Below are 23373 nucleotides of genomic sequence, written 5' to 3'. Positions count from 1 at the left end.
TTTAATTTGAGTATTTCCATTTTCTGCCACCTCAGCAATTCAGAGGATTTTTTTAAAAAAAATTTTTAACTCCACTTCTACATTTATTTGATACCTTTAGTTACTAAATACTTTACAGATTAAGATTAATAATATAAAGTGTAATTAACAAGCAAATTAGGAGTATTAGTATGGATAAAGATAAGACTTCTTTGATCCCCAGGAGAAAATTCACAAGCAATGTCACAGTATATATAATAAAAAATAAGCCCCACCTCTACAAGCTGCAATATTCTAGTAAAGTACATTGTAATGTATCCATAATTACAATTTAATAATATGATATAGGCCTACATTATTCTGAAAAGGGTCATTATGCACAATGAGCACCTTTACTTTTTGTACTTTAAAAACAGTTGATGTTAATACTTTGTGCTTTTTAGTTTTTCTACACTGTAGTTGTTCTGCTTTTACTTGGGGAAAAGATTAGAGTACTTCTCCCACCACTGGTTTTTGGTACCACAATAAAAAAATAAATAAAATAAAAAATAAGGTAAGGTGAAAATAGGTTTAAAATTAATATGATATGTAGCCTATATATTTAAATCTAAAAGCATTCCCTCATTTCATTTCTAAATGTAGGCGTATTGGGTAATGTAGGCAAAGAGGAATACATAACTATGCTGTTACTGTATTTGCTGTAGCGGTTTGTGTGAGTAACTTTGGTATTTGTATTAGTCATTGAGCTATTGTATAGCATATTGCATAATGTGAGAGTAAACTTTAAGATTCATTTTTTTAAACAGGAGCCACAGAGATGCCACGAGCTAAATTAAGGGCGTACACACATACTGTATTCTGGCACATTCTCAGAGTCAACACCCTCACTGCAAGAAATACTGCACTTTATGAGCTTTAAACCGTGAGTCACCTTTCTTGATTTTCATAGTAGAACGCATCAAAGTACAATGACCACAGGCTGGAGAAATATTCACATGCTTTACTTTGGTAAAAGTAGTAATACCATAAAGTAAATGTCATGTTTTCAAATGTTATAGTATTGTTTTATAAGTATAATCAGCAAAATATACTTAAAATATGAAAAGCAGTAGCAGAATTTTTTCCATGGAAACTTTTTCAGAATTCTCAGATAATATTCTTCTTAATTCATTGAAGAAAAAAAAACAGACTAGAATTTTTATTCTTAAGTGAAAGCATTACACTTCCATAACCTTATGTATATTTAGATAAAGTATTAAAACAAAATTAATAAATTATGGGTAGCATATTGTAAAGACAAGTGAAAAATGTTGCTGTAATAATAATCAACACTCCACAAGAGTCCTGCAGGAGCCCAGTGTTTAAATCATTTTATTACTGTTTTTTTTTTCCTCAATCAATCCAGTCCATTGTTACATGAAACCCTTCCTCCAAATAAATAGTATTCAACCATTGACTTCCACTTATCAAAAAAGTTGGAGCTTCAAAAAACAGTGATTACACTATCAACATGATTTACAATGCAATCAGAACAACTAAAACACTAGTTTGCATATTTTCTATACATGAAACTGCTCCATGATCTGGAACACAGCAGTGATTAAACAGTGAAGTGGTTAATTCAACCAGTTTGGAGTGTCAAGGTAGCTAGAATTATTAGCTGTTAAAATATTCAACAGTAAACATTTTAATCACAAACCTTTTTTCTCTTCACGAGTCTGCACAGCTGTAGCTACACACATCTGTAGGTGTATGTGTGCGTTACTGCCGGTAAGGGGGAAAATGTGATATAATTTGAAACATGAGATACACTTAAGTAGAAAGTGAGCAGTAACTGGTATCGACTGAGGGTTATTACACCTGGCAGGTCAGTGAGGGAGACTTTAGGCCTTTTTTTTGTCCTGGAGTACCAGCACTGACATTATGAAACAACACATGGTTCATACACGGCCAAATTTATGGGTAAAATCTGTGGATACATCCTTTTACATTTTTCTGGGAACTTAAAGATATACTATGCAGGATTTGATCCCTCTCAATCATCACTTATGCCCCACTAGAAGTGTGTGGCGGTGCGAGCATGTTAACAAACAGTAACTGACAACCCTGCACAGTATACCTTTGAAGAGAACAAGATATTTCAATGATCTAGAGAACAGATTGAAATCATAGCACGTAATTTACACCACGCTTCCTACACACACACGACACAGCTTGATGTTTGCACAGTTACAAGTCGTTGAAAAATTTTCACTTCACAGAAATTTTGTTTAAACTTTGTGTTTAAAATCGAAGTAGCTGAGCTTTTTGTACCTCACAGTGTTACCCACTAATATAATCGAGAACGACTAACTAATTTGTAGTCAATTGGGGATGTTAAGAACTGATTGAGTCAAATCGTTTACAAAACATAATCAAATAAAATCCTTTGGTAGATTTGTTTCATAGTCATCTTCTTAAAAGTCATACTCCACCTGATACTAAAAGGAAACTTTAATGTTAGTGGATCTATTTTTTGGAAAAAGACATGAAATACACTAATATACTACTGTACAAATCTCAATACCTAACACCCTATAAAACTAGGGCCACTTTATAGGACATTAATTCAAATCTTAATTATCAACTTAAGCCTGCAACTCCAAGGGGTCCACTGCTGGGGTGAACTAAATGTTATTAAGATATTAAACACATGTTCTACTTTGTAAGTATATTTACATAAACTGCATTAGTCACTTAACACATTAAACATTTAGGATTCGGTATCTTCATTATTGATCTAAGATAATACTTAAAGGGTAACTCAAGTATTTTCAACCTGGATGCTATTTTCTCTTTTTTTGTCTAAGTGACCGATGGAGACGACAATGTTTGACGCTGGTCCTGTATTGAGCGTGACTGCTGCAACCAGCAGCTGCAATGTAACCACTTACATGTATATCATTTGTAGAATGTCAATTTACATCTGCTAAAAGTGTTTGTTTTGCCACTGACAGGTTTATGTTTAACCGCAAACAGCCCAGAAACTGCCATCATCAAACACACTAGACTCCATTTAAATAAAGACTATTTTAAGTGTGTATACAGCCAGCATATTTTCACATCTAACTGGGTAAATTAAGGGTTTTATTTAAACTTAATCACAGTTGGTGATTGCTGAAACAGTGGAAACACAAACCAAGATGAATTTTTAAGTGTTTATCACGAGGATAAATTTACTGCCTTTTTAAATGGATTCTGGCGAGTTTGGCAAAAGCGATTTAAGGGCTGTTTCTGGTTAAAAAAAAATGAAAAGAAAAGTATCTTACTCTTTAACAAAAGGTTGACTTCTGTAAGAACCATTTCCATAATTGTAGGAGCTAGAATGTGTATTTTACCTAAGGCTGCACATGTACGTTTGGTCACTTTATTTTACCCGTTCATTCACTGGCGTGGCGGCTTTTAGTCAAAGAGGGTGAGTTTTATTATATTTCATTTCATCTCATTTTGCTTTTGCAGTTGTTTGTCTTATAAACCACCGTAAAACGCATCTTTGGACATTTATTGAATGAGTCACAGTTACGAGCTGACTCAGCCTCTTTGCGGCTTTTTTCATTGACAGTAGACGTTACAATAATGTTGTTGGACACTTAGAAAAATTATCTTGGCCATTCAGCTGTAAAAAAGAGCTCTTGGTGGACATAAACTGACGGTGCACAAATGTCCCGAGTCGCTATGCTTCAGCCTGTTTTGCAGTCTCACTCAAGACTGGACTGATTTCAAAACTTTCCGTCTCCATTAGTCACTTAGACACAAAAACATGGGAGAATAGCGTCCACGTTGAGAAACACTGCAGTCACGCTAACTCTGGACATCTACCAGAGAATTGGCTACCTTTCAGTGGGAACGGGTCATGACTCAACAAATCAATGTTCTCTATTACACAATACACCCTAGAGCTCCCACTTCATTAGTAACAGCTTATAATTATCGAGAAGACTTCACATGTGTCAGTCTCCCAGACTGGTAACGGAACACGCTGATATCATATACAGCACAGATCACTGTGGGAAGGCAAAGTTTTCAAATCAAATCACAACTAAACCAGTTTCACCATTCACACTTGCCAATATGCAAATGTTCTCTATTTTATATTGAGAATTTAAATCAACAGTAAATGCTGAAACTTACCAAAGTGTTATAAAATGATCAAACAAATCACTGTTTAGCTCTATTATTGGCAAAAATTGTTTTCTACAAAACTATTGCACATAAAAATACAACCTCTCTTAAGAACAATCACAACCGTCTTACTGCTCACATAACTATGTGCAAACTAGTTCAAAAGTTCAACTCATTATAAAGTTAAGAAATCAGCCTGTCAAAACAAGAGAAAGTATCATATTAGCATGATCGTATTTATCAAAGTTATTAAAAGAAACCACATATGTGCTACAGGAGTCAGTCCAATCAGTCAGCTGTTAAAAAAAAAAAAAAAAAATCATCCATTCATCCATCCTTACAACTAAAGAAAAATAAAAGTCTAAAAGACCCCAAACCATATATGTGCCTTTGATGATATGACTCTTTCTATTTAAAATCAAAAAGCACAAATATGGTTCTTTTCTCTAAAATCATTAACTCTAGTGCATAGACCTGACACAGCGGCTCTTAAGAAGTTACTACTGCACAGATTGACATATGTACGTGTAGAAACTGCACTTGCGCAACACGCAGCGAGTGCAGACATGACAGGGTGAGAGAGGCATCTATCTGCCTCCATCGCCTGACAATGGGCTGACCAGGGCTAAGTGTAAGTGAGATCAGCTGGATTAGGGTGGAACTGATCATGTGGGTGAGAAGTGAAACAGAGTGCGGAGGATAAATGAACATGACCGAACAGCTTACTGCATATGAGAGTTTGATAGAAAAATGAGGATTTGTACGCCCATCTACCAGTTTGTGAGCAGCTCCTGGCTGCAAATGTTGAAAAGTGCTCTTGTCTGAAATGGATATGGCTCCTCTGAGCCCACACTCCTCCATCTTGTCCTGCAGCCCCTACTCTTGTTGCATCACTCCTGCCCAAAGCCTTCTGTCTCCTCTATGGCGAACATGAGCTTCTCCTTCAGCTGCTCATAGCTCTTGTATGGAGGGAGGTCCAGACGATTAAAGCTACATGAAGACAAGAGAAAGATGCATGAGAGCAGGGTTGGGAATCACCAGAGGCCCCACAACACACTGAGTCATGCGATGATATATATGAAAATGCGCAGCCTATACACAGAATAAAAAAATGTTTTTACATTTCATCAACTAATTTTGCATCATCCAGCCTATCACCTTTTCCTTTATATGTGTCGAACCTCAATAGCAATGGCTTGGATCTCTGTAGCTAAGCTAGCTATTTTAAAAAAAGTCTTGGAGGACAATAGAGAATTAAACAGTGAGTGGACATAATTGTTTGCTTTTACCACCAACCTGCAAGTTAAAGTACCAAACAATCATAAATAGCCCACTGCGGAGTAGCTGTCTTGTGGTAAAGCATAATAATAAATGCTTATTTACATCTATTAGTAATGTTGATGGGCGAATTTAGACTTACTGTTACCCTTCAGTATAAAGCTCAAATATGTTCTGCAGCACCAGGCAGATTCTTTGCGAGTTTAAAGGCAACTGATTTCATCACTCTTTCATCAGCTCTATCTTCTAATCTATATAAATAAAACAAACTGATACTTCATGTTAGCACCACCCAAAATATCCCTAATCTCTGCTGTATCATGTTTTCACTGTGCACATTGTATTACTCAGGTATGATGCACTCTCACACAGTACTGTACCACTTCAAATGCCAAAAGGGAAGGTTGGTGACTGATTGAATCAGAAATGACTAAGAGGGTTTGGTCATGAAGGTTTAATCCTCCTTCAGTTTAGATATGTGGTCACATACCTGAAGCCTGAGGACTTCTGTGGAAGTAGGAGAAGAAGAATAACTGGCCTTACCATGTGTGGCTTCGCGGAAGCCAGTTCTCTTTGCCCACTTTCTCAATGCAGAACTTTTGAGGGCCGTTGCTTCCTGTATTAATCAATAGCAAGCATAAAAGAGATTAAAATGGAGAAGTCAATACTGATGTGATAAACAGTGTGTGAGTGTGTATGTGTCTATTCTGCATACCCATCAGGTCAGCAAAGCCGCCCACAGGAAGGCGACAGGTTCCTGTGACAAACTGCAGCAGCCTCATCCTCTTCTCGTTGTCCATCTCCTTAACGAACTATCAACAGATCATTCTGTGTTAATAATGCTCTGCAAATCCAGTGACATACTTTTCTTCATGTTATAAGGAATTCATAATAATATATAATTCAACTTAATTCCCAAGTTTTTCTTTTGCTTTATTAAGAGTTTTGAAAATATTTGGACCCATTTAATACTTCATGAGCCCTGTTTAATCTATAGCACATGGTTTATAGTGCATTTTTTCACTTTTGCTAGTTAAACAGAGCATAATCTGGGCACAAAGCAAGGCGTGAGGGGCAAAGGGGTTGTTTTCAGTCCCTAAATTAATCACAAGTGTGTTTTGGATGTAACATGAATTTGTCATCTGCCATTCACTTTAAAAGCAAAGTGTGCCTGCATTTGGTGGATTCAGCAAATTGGAGAAGTGACCGGTTTTCTGCTGAGAGTAATGCAGTAAGAGCAGTTATGTCACTGCAGCAAATATAGCGGCACATTTAGGCCCCAATCACACAGAAAGTGTTCCAGCAGCGGGAGGTATCTTTTCGTAATTGTTTTAAATGAGAATGAAGCTTTTTCAACGCTGTTTTTGCGTTGCAACGCGCCTTGCACTTCTGTGCTCTAGGCGCCTCCCGTTTTTTTGCCAGAGCGCTCTGAACTCCTCGAGTTGAAAAAACTTCAACTCAGAGCAGAAAAGCACCCCACGTCATTGTAGCTTTTCCTCCATTGTCCAATCAGATGATTTGAGAGGCGGGCATTCTGTGGTGGTCATGACAACAAGTTTACAGTTGGTAAACAATGGAGGAGAAACTGGTAGTAGCTGCAAAACTACAAACTGTAGTCTTAATCTTAACAGAACTAAACTTTTAGCTTCTGAATAATCAACAAAGTTGCACTGCTCGTCATGCCTAAATGCACACAGCATCTCTCTTGAAGGGGAGTCAGACAGCAGCTCTGCAGCTCTGCTCTGTAGAATTGTATGTAATGTAATTTAATATTTTACTCATTAATGATGTATTATTTCACCCACAACCCATCTGTAAGAGCCTGTGTGTGTAACAAGCAGAGTGTATGCGCGTCATGAACCTGCCTATGCAGGCCCATTTTACTATCTGAACAAGGCGCCCTTCAAATAGCAAGAAAATACTTTGCCTTTCTAACTTCAGACCAGGATTTTTTAAGTCAATGTTGCAATCACTTTCTGCTGCCTTATAACAGTAATACACCAACAATGTGTCTGAACACACCTCATTTTAATACCTATACACCCATGGGCAGTGGCCGTGAAGAGGACAACTACCTTGGTCTAAAACTAGCAATGACAGTTGCACCGTGCTGTGCACTGCTTTGTGCCTGGAGTAAGAAAAGGCCCACAGTCACTGAAGTGACAGTAAAAAGGGATCCAATTCAGTCACAACACCTTAGAGCTCAATGAAACTGAAATCCTGAGACATCAAACTGCACTACTATTGCACGGTATTAATAAACTGTATTAAAAGTAAAGCAAAGTGAGAAGGGGTGAAAAAGAAATAGTGTTTTCATCTTATTCTTTGACTGAACACTTCATTCTGAGTGGGCAACTGTATGTACCAACCTGCCAGAACCAGAGGATCTGTTTACTGCTTCGGGCATAATGCCTGTAGATTGTGTTTCTCTGCCAGTCCACCAGGTCTATCTCCTGCATCCCACACAGCATCACCTACAGGGAAATAAAAATATATTTAATGTTCAATTTTTTTCCTGCAGAATCAACACTGACACCAACATCAAACTCTCCTGGTTCTTTGGAAAAGCTTGTAGTGACTAAGTCTGGTTGTGTCAGTACCTCTAACTCCTTAGCATCAAAGTATTGAAGGTATTGTTGGGGCAAAACTTCATTGAAGCCCTCGAAGAATGCTTGAGTCTGTTCCTCCACACCTCTGGACAGCCTCCACTCTGCCACCAACCTGCAAACAGAAATATGAAGATAAACATTAAGAAAAAATAAAAACTAATACTGAAGGAATGAAAATTCATGGATGCTAAAAATAAGGAACTTTACTTCATGAAGTTTTAAATCATCAAATAAAAGTGTAATACCATTTTCTGATTTTAAGTAGTAACACACAGCAACTCTTCTTTAAATGCCATAAATTTATTGCTGTGTCTATACAATAGTGAGTTTATTCATGACCATTACCTCTTCATTACTTATTAACACTTAATTTCAAAAATGGGAAATACTTGACACACATTCTGTTTGCTTATTATATTGCTCTTGTTCTGTGCCGTTAACTCATTACACCAACCTGTGTTTTTCTTTTTACCAATAAGTGTTTGTTTGTTTTTTTGTTAGTTTTTTTCCTTTTCTACTGATGCCTCCTGTTTGTACTTTCCCTCTGCTGCTGTAATGTTGCAAATTTTCCACTGTAGGACGAATACAGGATTATCTTATCTGATTATAGTCTCGCTCACCAGACCTTTCTCAAGAAAAGAAAGGTCTGTCTGGGCCGACTCTCACTTTAAGATTGGAGAAAAAAAACGCCCTGGCTGCCTGTATTTCTTTCAACCAATCACAAATAAAAATATTGCAAAAATATTCCCGGGGGGAAACAGGTTTTGGTGTAACACGCCCACAAAAATATCGCCTACAGGACGCGAACCATGGCAGAAAAATGGCTACATCCCCGCAAGATCAAACACCGCAAAAGTTAGTAAAGGACGTGTTGAAAACAGTTGAAAACTGCTACAAAACTGGAAGTGGTAGGGCGGGACTTCAGCGCGTGGCTCGTTCCGCCCAATGAGAGGCTGATCTATGCAGCGAACTTCCGCCCACTCAAACTAATCTGATTATTATCTACAATATCGTCAGAGTTTGACTGTGTTACACTTTTGCAAATCTGCCTGGGCATGGCTGCATTCACACCAGATCAGATGTTACAGCAAAACCGCCACTCCTTCCATTCATCTGAATGTGGGTAGAGTGTCCAGGCTGCAGTGGAGGGGCCCCCGCAGCAAAAAGGTGAAACAGAATCAACTTTTTGAGAAACATATTTAGACATCATGCTGCGATAACACCGCCAATAAGAAGAAGAAAAGTAAATTGAGTTTATATTGTTAAATATTATAGTAAGTCAAAGATAAAGTATGTCTTAAAAGCTTGTGTGTACTATCCCAAGGACTCACTTTGTTTGTGTTTGCATGCACGTGTCTTTTGTGGCAGTAAAGATAATCTAATAGAATTCTAAAGATCTTTTAAGCCACTATAAAAAAACCTACAAAAGACAGATATTCAGTCACTGAGATTAGCTTCGATAATTGGTGTCCACCCTCCACTCCCCAACAAATGGGCCATTTAAGTGACTCTCACACTGTCGCACAACCTCGCAGCTAATCACACACCTGATTTGGTGTGACTGCGGTCCATCAGTGTTGTGTTGGATATAAAAGCAGAGTGTTAATGTGGTAGTTGAGGACAGATGGTGGATGAGAAGTGGCAGAGGATGCAGCTGTACCTGATGTATTCCTCCTTATTTTCCTCAGTGACTTGGATGTTCCCTCCATCTGGTTTCAGCTCGTGGGTGGTGACCTCCCCCAGGATCTCCTTGTCAACCGAGAAGAACATCTCCAGACCGCACTCCTCTATGTTATTATCCCTGTAGGCCAGAGTCATTATCATTAACAAAAACAAATTCCACCCACCAGTGCTTGCAAATATGTTACATCTTGTTTGTTTAAAAAAAAAAAAGAGAGACACTCCGCCATTTTACACAGGGCTACGTGCCAGATTATTTCTTGGCTGCCACCACCTAAGTCTCAGCTGGTTACCTAGCAACTGGTCTGGGGAATAGACTGGCACATAACCCAGGTATCGATTTTTAATCTAACTCCTGGCACAAAGACAGCAAATAAGCTCATTTCCCAGCCAAAGCTCCACTGACTGCAAAAATAAATACAAAAGGGGTCGAAGTGTAACTGGCCTCACGTTATTTATGTTGAATCTGTGGTAACTGGTTAACAAATTCACCTTGTTTGTTAAGAATATGGTGCTTATATAGTTTAATTCAACCATGACATCTTCTTCAATATGAAAAACGTTTATGGTACACCACAGTAAATGACCACCATGCTATTTTTAGTGATACAAACATGCTAACCTGCCTGTCCACTCATGCAAACCCTCCCCATGGACACCGTATTATGTACCTGTTCATCAGCTACCCACCAACCAAATCCCACATTATTATTTGTATCCCCAGACCTACTTGATCCAGATGAGTGAGTTGTAAAACTCTGGATCTATGGACTCCAGGTCTTTGAGAGCCAGAGGCTTGTTCAGAATACGCTTGTAGAAAGGCAGGGAGAAACCTGTGTCGATGAATTTGCCGTGGAACAAGGCCTGGAAAGAAACAATGCAGGATGGTCAGGTGAACAAATGTATTAACAACAACAGAACAAAAGAATGCAGAGAAAAAACTTTTGGGATCTGATGAGAATTACATTTTAAAGACAATTAATGCCATCGCATTCAGTTCAAATACTGATAGAGCTGACCGGCACTGCATCATCCCCACGGCCCCGCCTCCTTTTGGGGGAAAGAATCATGCTAGAACAATCCAGGAAGTAAACAAACGTTGAAGAAGAGTACACTTGCAAGATAAATGTGACACTTTCTAATGTCACAATGGAGGGACAACTACGCAGGTTGATTTTAGCGCTGCTCATCTTGGACTATATTGCTGTCATTGTTCATTTTAGTCAAACCATACAGTTTGAAAACGAGGCGCGGCTCCAACTAGAAAACAGTGTTTTGATGCATTGGATGTGCTGAATGTGCATATTAAGGCAGGACAGGAGGAGGTGCACATTAATAATCCTCCAGGACTGTAACATGCTCATGTTTAACCCAAACAATGTGTCACGTGACTGCAGTTGGTTCAGATCGAGGTCGGAACACGTTCTCACCACAAACAAACTGCACCAGAGTTTGTGTGTAACCGGACCGAGACCACCTCTTCAAGAAGGTCTCGGTCCGGTTGTTTTGGTGCAGGCCTGAGTGCGATTGCTGTGTTCACACCTGCCCAAACGAACTGCACTTAGGGGGCAAACGAACTTGAGTTAGACTGAACCGAATCAAACAGGGCAGGTGTGAAAGCACCCCAAGTGGATGTTTGTGTCAAATTTGAAGAAATTCCCTCACAGGGTTCTTGAGAAATCCCATTCATAAGAATAAGATGGACAAATGGATGGGCTGGGAGACTGTAAATGACGGCGATCAACCTTAATTTATTAAGGTATTGTGAAAGCTCAGGCTCAGGCAAGGTCGCAAAATGATTATTAGACATATTTGTTAACAAGAAATAAAAGCAGACAAACTTGTCAAAATTATAATCCAAATGCACTCCAAACTGCACTGACATCCATATGATCTTTCTTTTCTATTCCGGAAAAGGGCGTGTAGCCATGATGTTTTGTTAAGTACTCATATGTGCCGGTTTGGTCCACGGCACGCTAAGTAATCGTGTTGACAAATAGTGCATGTACCATGGCGATGAAGCGTCCTATGAACTTGAAGTACTTGAGGTGATCAGGGTTGATGTAGGAGGCAGGGTTGATCTGCAAACAGTAGTTGTCCTTGCCAGCGTACTCAAACAAACAGTACATGGGGTTCAGTACTTCATGAGAGAGCAAGAAGAACCATTCCCTGTAAATAAAAGCACACAGGACAAATAAAACAAACAAACAAAAAAATCAATTAAGTGGAAGTGGTCTTACTGGTTGAGGTGGTTTTGCAACCCCCTGCAGATCAGGTTTTTAATAAGAAATCAGAAGATGATGTACTGTTATAATTGCAGTACGTTTAGTGAGGCATGGGTGGTGTCAAAAAAGATATGAATGAGAACAAAACACACCTTAGGAGTTAAACAATAAGACACAACAACAAAAAAAAAAGTCAGTTGACTTTACCTGGCCACACCTCCGTAGTCCAAACCCTCCTCTCCTGGGAAAATAATCCACAGTCTCCGCCTCAGATCTTGAGGGTGGAAACTCATGATCTTTGAATGCAAACAAAGACTTAGAACAGTTACACACACCAAACAATGACAAGACAGTACTGTTAAACAGAGAACTGGGGAAAAAAGAAGATACTGAAATGATCACCTGTTGAAATGAATCCTCAAACAAGGTTTTCCGGGAGACGGTAATCTTAATGTGCTGAGGCATCGACAATTGCTGAGGGGGGAGGTAAAAAACATTAACTATACATTTTAGAAATTTTGAATACTTTGAACACCTATGAATATTAACTTCCATCTTTGCACAGAGGAGCAGCATGAAGATAAAGACAGATACAACAATCATGGGAGATAACAAAGCAGTTCATCACCTGTTGTGCAGCACATACCTGACACCAGAACCTGAAGTATTGCACTTTGGCTTTGAAGTCCCTGACGTAGGTTATCTGCGGCCCGTTCTCACTGTGGAAACAACAAGAACCAGTTTTAATGTCCATTCAACAAGCACATTTAGTTCATGTATGCATGTGTTGGGAGTGTAACTGCTATCTGTCTCAATTGTACAAAGCACCTAAATATTTTCCTTTAAGTCCGAGTTAAGCTGTCCTTGAAATAAAATCTGTTGCACAAAACATTCTCCTGTCTTCTCCTTCTTAAAATGTTAACTTAAGGATTTAAGTTTTTCTCCTTATATTGGTCTTATACTAAAGGAATTGCTTAAAGTTTGGAAAACCCACAAAGAATCTTAGTAGCAAAGTAAGGACAAAAACATAAAGTACCGCTGACTCCATCTTTACCGCAACATGGCTCAGTTTATCGAGATAAATGAGAAGGCATCCTGAGAAGCATGTTCCACAACTGGGAGAACCCAATGATGAGCAACTGATTTTGTGCTATAAATTTGACCAGAAGTCAATTTATGATTATGGCTGTCTAGGATTGGATCAATCAACTTTCCAAAGCTGTGCTCTTCCAGCCCCTTTACAATTAATGATTGCTCTGTGGTTTTATGCAGCGGGATGTTTCCAGTCAGTTACTGGTGAGGTATTTCATGTAAGCCTTAAGAGCATTACTAAAGGAGCAAACTAACGGTGCTTTGTGCAGCTAGCCCCAGAATCTTCGGGGTACAGTTGCTTTTGTGACAAGCCAGCTGACCTGAAGAGAGTGCTGCTCCTGTAAGTGGTGCATTTCAACATTAAAACGTGAACTTACAGTGAAGATTTTCCTGTGCGAGGGTCAATGTAGGTTGTTGTTCGCCTGTTGTGGTCGACAAAGTAGGGAATACCATCCACAGTGAACCTCATCTCCCAGCCCTCTGGCAGGGGCTTGTCATTCAGCAGCCTGGATATGTATATAAATATATAATATAAATACAAAACGGATTTACATCAAATACAACAACTGTTAAAAAGATAAACACACACAGAAGTTGCACTGCAAGATAAATTGGGGGAACAAATTCCAAAAGAAAATGTGCACCAATAACCAAGATATACACACAGGAACATTAATAATTTATGTCCACATCAAAACAGGAGACATTAAAATGTATGCTACATTTGTGCATTCCCCAAAATAAATGACTGTCCTGAAGCAGAATTTCCTGACAGTCAGGTTTTCTTGATATACACAGGGTCACATGTTATATTCAGATATATCTCTTCAGATTGATATTATCGTCAAATATATTTTATTTTGCTCAGTGAAGGTCTCTATTCATTCTTTTGAAAACAAAACACAGAAGTATGTCATTTTTGTAACTTGTACTTGCATGTCTGTATGTACATGTACAGTAGAATTATAGTTGCTATTGCCTTTACTGTTGATGTTTTGTTTGATTTATTTGCTAATCATCATGTAATTATTTAAAAGGCACACCAGACGGCAATAAAGCACAGAGCAAATCTGATGGGGTAAAATAACAAATGCGTAGTTCGCTCCTTTTTGGGTTTTAATTTAAGCTGTCAGTTACATAAATGTCAACTTGAGTGTCCTGACGTGCGTCTGAACTTTGATTTTCTCTTTGGTTCATGCCACACTCATTAATATCTTAACTCAGAAATTAGATCGGCCTAAAAGCGGGAATTTAAAGATTAAAAAACATGCCCCCAATATATAAAAAGCAGGGCTTCCTCCACACTGCTTCACAGTCATTACATAGTGACACCTGAAGAGTGTTTAGCCAGATTCCCTCTCCTTTGTTGGCACATAACTTCCTCATTAGTAGCAGTTTATTAATGATTCAGTGCAAGCACAGCTTAGAGCAATTATCTGCTACAAAAACAATCATGGCTTAATCTAATTTAAACTTTCTACATCCAATACTTCAATAGCTCCAAGACTGTTTGTATGTATTTGTTCTGTCATTATCCACTGAAAGGTTAGGCTATATTAGTTTGGTAGTGCTGTTAAAAAATGAGCAAATATATGTCACTGCATTCTCCATACTTCACTGTTCGGACTGATTATTGACTCTCAAGTGTTGCAGAGACACTGGAGCTGAACAACTTGCTGACACATTAGCGCCTCTTACTGACTATATAACATAACTGCAACTGAGTTAGGCCGAATCATCAAATTCAGTGAAACAGAAAGTATGACAGTACATAACACACACAAATGCACAGGTATACACTCACCCTTGCGTCCTGGGGTCTTCCCACTGTGTTGTCCGTGTCGGGTGATGAACAAAATACACTCTGCCGTTTGTGTCAGTTCTCTTCTCTGACATAAACAAACAAAATGAACACATTTTTAGATATTATTCAGAATCAGTTTGCTGCCATGAATTTCGACTAACATCACAGCCCTGAAAATATCTTAACTGTACTGTGACTACAGCTACAATGATACTTACCCCAACCATGCGGCAGAGGTCCCTGCGGGTCAAACTCTTTGTTGGCCGTGGCAGCCAACTGGTCTTGGAGCTGAGGTAGAAACAGAATGAGAAACATTTAGATAAAGTCTAATGAAAAGTAAATCCTGCCTTTGTCATAGCCTGTTAAAGCAAACAGACCTGTAGTATAGTTCAAATGTATCATGACCCGATAGCATTCTTATCTCTGTTCCCACTGGGTGCTAACATTTTGAAGTTCCTCGACCATATGAGGATGTGTGTGTGCTGCTGTAGACTGTGTGAGCGACTGGCTTAGCTGTTAACGAGAGTCTGCCCATGCGCAGCGGCTCGTTCTTTGGCTCAGGGGTCGTTAATGTTACTGTGTTACTGTAAGTTAGGTTAGTTCCTACAGGTGTCCATCGTTCGCAGTGGATCAATCTTTATTTTAGCTCCTTCAGCGGACAAGCCTCCAGCATCTTAGAGCAGAAAATACTATTCATTTTTTCACAATTTTGAAAACTGATATTATGTATTCTCTGTGTATGCTCATTTCACATTTTATTTTTGCTTAACCCGGACTTTAAAACATACTAGCCATAGCTATCCATTATTTGGATCGTACTCAGTCAGGCATAGTCATCCCCATTTGAGTCCATTTCGGACCCCAGAGCCAAATCAAACTTCAAAAACAGCAGTAGAGATGTCACACATGTAAATTCAGAAAGTAATGGCAAAGACTGGGACAGTTCACAGTAGTGTATCCCATGCTGATAAACCCCCAAGGTGGTTATGGTTTAATATCATTTTTGTTGTGATTTGATTTACTTTCAGAAAATAATGCACAGCCAAAAATCATCGTCTAGGGCTTAAGTTCTGTCCCTGCAAGGTCTGCATGTTACTTCAGTTTGGGAAGCAAGCTGAAAATGTTACTTCACTTGGATGTTTGAGTTTCACTGTGCATAATGATGCCCAAAAGCAGTTTTCACTTTCATCTGCGAAAGTGTAAAGTTTCTCTGTGCTCACCATAAATCTCAGTTTAACACTCACAAACATGATATTGTGAACATGAAATTAACAGTATTTGCATATTCATCAACACTGGATCTTTTTAATGGGATAAGGAGTAAATGCAATTAGACTTTATAACCAGGTAAGTGAACTCTTTCGTGATCAAATCATATTAAACACAAATTACTATGCAAAGTGTTTTTATAGGTCATAAATCATGTTTGGATGGGATCTTTATGTAAATTGGGACAAATAAATGTTCAGACTGTGCTTCATGTGCAGTGGATGTATTAAACCCAGTAACTATACAGTCACTGCTCTCACCCCGTAGATGAACCTCTGGTTAAACTGCTGCATGGCTCCCTGCAGCTGGCTGCGCTGGTGCTGCCACTCTTCATAGTTGCGCACCGACTCCTGCGTGGGGCGTTGCCACGTAGTAGTTCGCGTTATGTGGTCGACATAGTACACCCTACCCATCGGGTCCACCCTGCGCTCCCACCTACAGAACAGAGAGTAAAAAGACGGCAGTGCTGAGTTGACAATGTAGGCAAAATGGTAGCTGTGTCGCAGGGCTCCACCTGACATCCATATGAATATCAGACACACAAGCGGATTTAATCTGTTCTAGTATTTATCTAGTAAAGACAATTATGAACAAAAAGAGTGCAGCTCTACAGTAATCGTAAAAGTGGCTGTGAAATATGTCTGTACTGATCTGAGATTACTTTTATTCTGTTATAAGGGCCAAGCAAGAACCATGTTAGTGTTGATAGTAAATGATGAAACAAGTGCTTTGGTACCCTGTAGGCAGAGGATCAGGCCTTTCCCAGGTTGTCCTTTTCTCAATGTGATCCACATAGTACATTCGTCCGTTCTGGTCCACCCTTTGCTCCCACCTGCAGAGACAATACAAATGAGTGAGCAAAGACAAAGCATAGGAAACCGGGTTCAGATGTAGGTCAACTGCCAAGCAGCTGGATTGAGTCACTGGAAAACTACCATTCATTAAAATACCTGGAACATCCCTGCATATTACAATAACAACACACATAAATATTTATAAGGCTGCAGCCTAATCAGCCCGTTCAGGATGCTGCGATTGCAGCAATTAACGCAAACTGATCCGATCCCTGTGAATTTGTTGCAACCTTGCAATTTTGTCCAATCACTGCAACTTTTCCACAAATTTTTTTTTTACGATTATTTTTTTGGGCTTTTTGCCTTTAATATACAGGACAGTGTGAAATGGGGAGACAGAGAGAGTGGGGGGACGACATGCAGCAAAGGGTTGCAAGCCGGAGTCGAACTCGCGACCGCTGCAGCGAGGCATCACCTCTATACAGTACATGGGGCGTCGGCACTATCCACTAAGCTACCGACACCCCACTTTTCCACAAATTTGACTATTCACTGTAGTTTCCCGATCACTTCCAATCATAGCAGCGAGGAAACAGAACACAGCAAAATTACAGCATTGATGTTCTGCATCAAAGCAGGGGGAACTGTTTGACAATGCGCGCAACGTTGTGATGGAACACAAACAAACACTTTTATAGCGCAAAACACACCCAGGAAATGGCTGAAACGCTTCACAACAGACAAAACAAATCACCATGACGGGGGCTGTTGCATCCAGATCTATTATATGTGCTGAAATATTCAAGATGAGTTTGATCAAATATGCAGGGTTTGTGGAAACTTCAGTTTAGTTTAAATCACTAACTCAAAATTAATTGTGGAAAAAAAAAAGAAAAAAAAATCACATAAAACAACATGCATCGCAATGTCTTATAAAAGCTGACATGAAATCAGGCATTTTAGGCTGCGACTATCCCAAAAAAGCCTACAAGATCCTGAAGGGACTTTCTAATATGCCTATTAACAGTGGCTACAGTGAAGACTTGCAGAAACATGTGTAGCGCATTGTTCTTTTACCCTGGTGGCAAAGGAGCGTTGCTGATGGGTGTGATTCTGGGAGTTGTTGTGGCCAGAGCTGCTGAGGCAGAGGTCCCTGGTTTGGGGCCACCTGCTGTCTGTGAAGAAACGGCTGTCGCTGCTCCAGCGCCTGAGTCATCCTGCTGATTTGAACACCCACTAGCTGACGCCTGAGAGGAGCCATCGGAAGCTGGACCTTCGCTCAGCTCACTAGGGGAGGAACTGCTAGAAGAGGCTGTGGAGAGGAGTGGGAGGAAGGCAGCGAAGAAAACCTTTAAGTCTGTGAATTAATTTGCAGAGGTGTTATTTGCTTTGAGTGCAGCCGTTTAACACAGAGCACTCTATTTCTGTACATAAAACAAAACCAGTGGTATGTGAGAATGTAAAATGGCTGGTATGTCAAATTGTAACAGCTAAAGAAATGTAGCTATTTTGTAAGGTCTCAGATATTGTGTGCTTTTCCTACTTGGTGAGGCAGCTGGTCTGCGAGGCGTAGGCGGAGGAGGCCGGTCTGGTCTGGGAGGACGTGAGGCATTGGAGCCCCCTGGAGATCGGGAAGGAGAACCCGTGCCATTGACAGCATGACCATTAGGTACAATAACCCACTCCTCTGAGTCACTGGAGGGAGACGTGTCTCTTGACCTGGGGATCAACATATTTTCTTATGTTATTCTACAGATATATGATGCGCAATTTCTATACATAAACACACACACTCTACAAGATGTATGCTTTTGATTTACCAAATCCATAACCCAAGATCTGCACAAAAACCATGCAAAGGCCCATTAATAAAAGTTTACTGAACCTCTTGCCACTGTCTCCATTTTGTCTCGCATTTCCGTTTGGAACAACAGCTAGAATGACAAAGAAACAAGAAAACAAGTGACATCATTATTTAATAGCTTGAGATGTTACTGCAACAGTTGGATTATTTGGGAATTGTGACCAAGATATGTATGGAGAGTGACGTAGTGCACGATGACAAGTAAAGTTAAGTATGCGAGTATGCGAAAACCAATTAAATCATAGATATTTGGTATTTCTGCACTACAATTTTTTTGTTATTCAACAGCTGACATATATGCCGAGTAGGGCTGGCTGTTGCCTCTGATCTCCTAATCAGATGCAATTTAATTTTAATTAAACTAGTTGTAAATGTTAACTTGAGTAACCTTCAAGCTATTGTCACTTTACTGTCTTCACTGCGGTCTCTCTGCTCTGCTGTTCATTCTGTGCTTGTGTGCACATTTGTGTGTGTGGTAGCAGCTGCAGACCTGACACACACAGAGTGCAAGGGTGAGGCTGCGGAGTGATTTAAATTACACCAGAAATCAATGAAGATTGATTTGAATCATTTAAATCGATTATTTAAACCCAGCCCTAATGCTAGATATTCACAATGAGCTAAGTTGGTTGACGTATCACTTAGGCTCTACTAAAAGATTCTGGTCAGGAGCCAAAATTAATCGACATCCGCAGTTGTTAAAGCCTTTTTTCAAGAACACTGATGACGATAGCACAAACTATGAAGAGAAAGGAAGAAGGAATTTAAAGAATTTTGCATATCTGTACATGGTTCATGTCCTCAAATTGTTCCTGTGATTGACCTTGTAAAGTGTGCTTCTGTCTGGGTGAGATTCCTTACCGTGTTCTTTCTCTGCTGAGGCAAAGGTTTCTGGGTCTACCTGCATGCCGTCCAGACAGACTGACAGGTCACCTACAATATCCCGGGGGTCTCTGTCTGAGCACAGCTGCAGTGTCTGCACCACCTCACACACTGGGGAGGGTACAGAATTCAGTGTTTAACAGGCGCTTATAATTTGCAAGACTGACATCACATCTCAAGTACACTCATCGGATAAATGCCCACACTGACCTTCACAACAAAATGAAACCAGACGATGCTAAGGCTGCACTGAGGTAGAAGATATTGCCAATGAATGTACGTACTAAATCCGAGATTACATTTTAGAGACATTTTCCTTTGCAGGGCCTCCCTTACTGGCCATTCATGATCATCTCACTCTCATGGTGTTTGGTTATTGTTTTATGTCCTGCTGGTGAGAGTAGGGTGCTCTAAAGATGTCAGTGTCAGTCACTTTGTCAGCTTAATTCACTTAAGTCATATGAGGTGTAACAAGTTGCATGACCTCAAGGGGCTACTGGCAGGATCTTTAGAATCTTGTTTTTTTTATTGGCGAATGAAAAGCAAGCAGCCAAATAGAATATGGACCAGTATTTATGTCACACTGCACATGCCAAGATAAACCACTGAATTTGGCTGTAACAAATTCAAAGCAAGCAGAAGGTCATAGGCTTGGGTGAGTCCTGTATCCCAGGGGAAAGAGAAGCTAGTCAGTACTGTGCATGTGGGTTGCTAGGGTTATCAAAGCCCAATAAAACATTCTAGTACAAACACAGGGAGATATGCGCTCTTACACAAGTGTTCAGTGTCTACAGTGTGTGCGACATCTGCCAAATAAAATATGCTGCTGATAGACTCAGACACACAAAGTGAATACTGAAAGTTTGGATTACAAAGGATACAATGTTTTATTATCTTGAAATAAACACGCCATGTGGTGGGAGTTTTTATCTTGAATACCTCATCATATTCTGTGGGAATCAACCCAGAGAGCCTGGAAATATTAGCTTTATACTCTGCTCCTTGGACAACACATATTTTCCATGCTCAAAGTTGAAATGACAAGTGACAGTACGAGTAAACTCTACAAAACAGCCTTGTGCTATAAAAAGATCACAGCTGTCTTATGCCAGTAAAGGGAAAAGTGAGTGGAGTTTGGGTTGTAATCTTTTTGTTACATATTTCATATAAAATTTAATATTAAAATTTAGGAGAAAGAAAGTGGCATGAACGCACGTTTCAGGTTGTTGCCCTTTAGGGTCTCACTGATCTCCAGTATGGCCATCCCCAACAGGATGTCTGCTTTCAGCGTCTGGTGGCTCCAAACACGAAAGATCAGCTTGCTGACCGGAGTTACAATTCTGTAGAGAAGTGAGAAAATGACAAGATACAAGACAACACCAGAGAGAAAGATTATGAATGATCTGCACTAATGCTGAAAGGATTTATTGCTGACTATATAATAGCTTTGAAAACATACTTTTGTAATAGGTGCTACATCACCAGAGAAAAAAACAGAGGAAAAGAGCTGTAGCATTTGTTTTTTCTTTTCGAGAGGTAGAAAACCCACAACTACCAGAATGCACTGCACTGCATCGGCCTAATAAACACTCCAGCTGGCAGGTGATGTGATGCCAGCTTGTCCATTTTGACACTGGAAACAATTTGGCGGCTAGCTGGTGACAAACTATCTCATATCAAATGGTGAACTAAAATATATTTCTGATAACACTGAGGCAAGAAAAAGGCAATGCAGTAACATAATATTGGTTTATATTTGATCAGCACTGCTTAGTTTTACCATTTGATCAGAGTTTTTTCAGTCAGTACGGCACCCACATCCTGTTCTCAAACTCTCATATTACAACTAAACCGTGCACTAAAATATGTTTCTCTAAACAGTTTAGGTGAGAAATAGACATTGCAGTAACAAAATCTTGGTTTATGCCAGATGAGTAGGGAGATGTTCGCTGAACTGGTTTCTCTTTCCTATGACAAACACAACAGTCGTACTCACACTGTGACAGCCTGCTTCCATTTGGGACTGTGTGTGTTGTTGCACTTCTCAGTCCTCTTTGACTGGCCATCCACGGCTACCTCAACATACGGACTGGGACCAAACCAGTTCTTTTTGTTTTCCTTCAGCTTGGCTGAAAGCACTGGATAGGGGAGAATACCACAGTGAAATTGCAGGTGATGCAACTTTCAGTAGATCTGATCAGCATTTATAAGAAGTTGCATTTGGTAAAGACGCAACAACATGCTAAAACCATTAACCTATAACATAAACCACCACTTCCTGTAGTCTCCCTGCGCTGAACAAACACAACAAGAGTCAGTGACAGCTATTTAGGCCTTATTATTACTACAGAAACTTAGGCCTAGTTAGCAACCCACATCCTGTAGCTTCCTAGACACAAAGTCAAACAATACTGAGCACTACAACTTCATCAGTTCATCAAATTTCTGTCTCATTTAGGTTCACAGACAAGCTTACAAATCTTGCAAAACTAACTTACCTGTGACTTGTAATTGGGCCTTCATGGTTCATCCATAACACTGCAGCCTTGTTTGGCTACACCGAAAGGACCTGCAACAGCTGCAACCAGCGACATCAAATGTAAACATGGGACACTCTATGCAGGTAACCTACTTACAGAGTGATTAGGCTATTGGGTTGCAGCAGTCAGTGGAAAGTAAAGCCTGGCTTTAGCAAGTATTGATGGGGCTGCCTAATAAAAACAAAGAGGTATGTTTGATAGTATCAGCTATGTGGAGACATTAAATGTTTGTAGACATGACCTACACTTTTGATCTCCATAATAAAAGTTAAGCTAAGTACTTCAGGTGAATTTAAACTAAACTGTGCACACATTTTAACATAATTGGACTGTATATAATCCCACTGACAGGCAGACTCATTTAATTACTATTTAACTGAGGCTAACTTGTCTTATACAGCAGTATTTTACATATCTACACACTCCATATGAAATTTACATGATGTAAGACATACAAACTGCACCAAAATGCACGTAACCAAGTGACTTGGTTTAATCTTATCTATTCCAAGAAACCACCGTGAACCTTTCATAACGGAAAATCCCCTCCTCAAATTGGCTCACTAAACCTTTCTTACTAATCTTTGACAGGGCAAGAAGGTTAATTTAAACACTAGACAAGAGGGTAGGTTAATGTAATTTAACGAAAAGATGTTGAGTGTATCAAACAGTGACATAAAGTTGTCAACGGGGCGAACGTGTTCGCTGCTATCTGTACCGTGAATGCAGCACGACTGTAGCTTAATAGCTTTATCTGTCAGGTTAGCAGGGGGTTAGCCAGGATTTGCTGTCAAGACAACATCAAACACTAGCCGTCTCTGGGGTAACTGTTTCGACTGTGACATTGTTAAGATGTATTACTGTCTATAATGTAGATATTTTTGGGGAATGAACCGAGAGACGTTGAGAAGTTCCACCACCTGGTGCAACTTTGTTCGCCGACGTCCAGAACACCGAGGTTTTAGCTAACGTTACTATTGCTAACACCGCCCGGCTCCTTGAGCAGCCTCGACCGTTCACTCGAGTGAATCTGACACCTTTCACTCGGTGAGAGACTAGATGACCCTACCTGACAGAAGCAGACGATAAATGGCAACACGGACTTCAGGTTCAGCTATGGTTAGGTTGTTGACAGGTAGCTGCCTGCCATCAGTACAGCCCTGTGTTCCGCTAGCCAGAACAAGACCGGCTTTTCC

The 23373-nt window shown here is 39.7% G+C and overlaps 1 protein-coding gene across 1 annotated transcript; it reads right to left on the bottom strand.

Annotated features, from left to right (window-relative positions):
• Nucleotides 1-1324: 1324 nt before the first annotated feature.
• Nucleotides 1325-23373, bottom strand: itcha (itchy E3 ubiquitin protein ligase a). The gene is made up of 24 exons (XM_049578846.1): nt 23247-23373; nt 22136-22215; nt 21634-21775; nt 20853-20977; nt 19617-19748; nt 18777-18825; nt 18435-18610; nt 17969-18203; nt 16834-16929; nt 16358-16532; nt 15047-15116; nt 14829-14913; nt 13402-13530; nt 12579-12651; nt 12335-12406; nt 12140-12228; nt 11717-11876; nt 10438-10571; nt 9688-9828; nt 8019-8139; nt 7788-7892; nt 6134-6230; nt 5962-6034; nt 1325-5130 (listed from the first exon to the last, which is right to left on the bottom strand). Exons 2-24 carry the CDS (start codon nt 22158-22160, stop codon nt 5031-5033), a joined length of 2604 nt encoding a protein of 867 aa, XP_049434803.1. The 5' UTR covers nt 22161-22215; nt 23247-23373; the 3' UTR covers nt 1325-5030.

The sequence above is a fragment of the Epinephelus fuscoguttatus genome, linkage group LG1, assembly GCF_011397635.1.
Source record: "Epinephelus fuscoguttatus linkage group LG1, E.fuscoguttatus.final_Chr_v1".
Classification (NCBI taxonomy): domain Eukaryota; kingdom Metazoa; phylum Chordata; class Actinopteri; order Perciformes; family Serranidae; genus Epinephelus; species Epinephelus fuscoguttatus.
The sequence above is the reverse complement of the archived record's forward strand: the minus strand, read 5'-3'. Positions and strand labels throughout refer to the sequence as shown.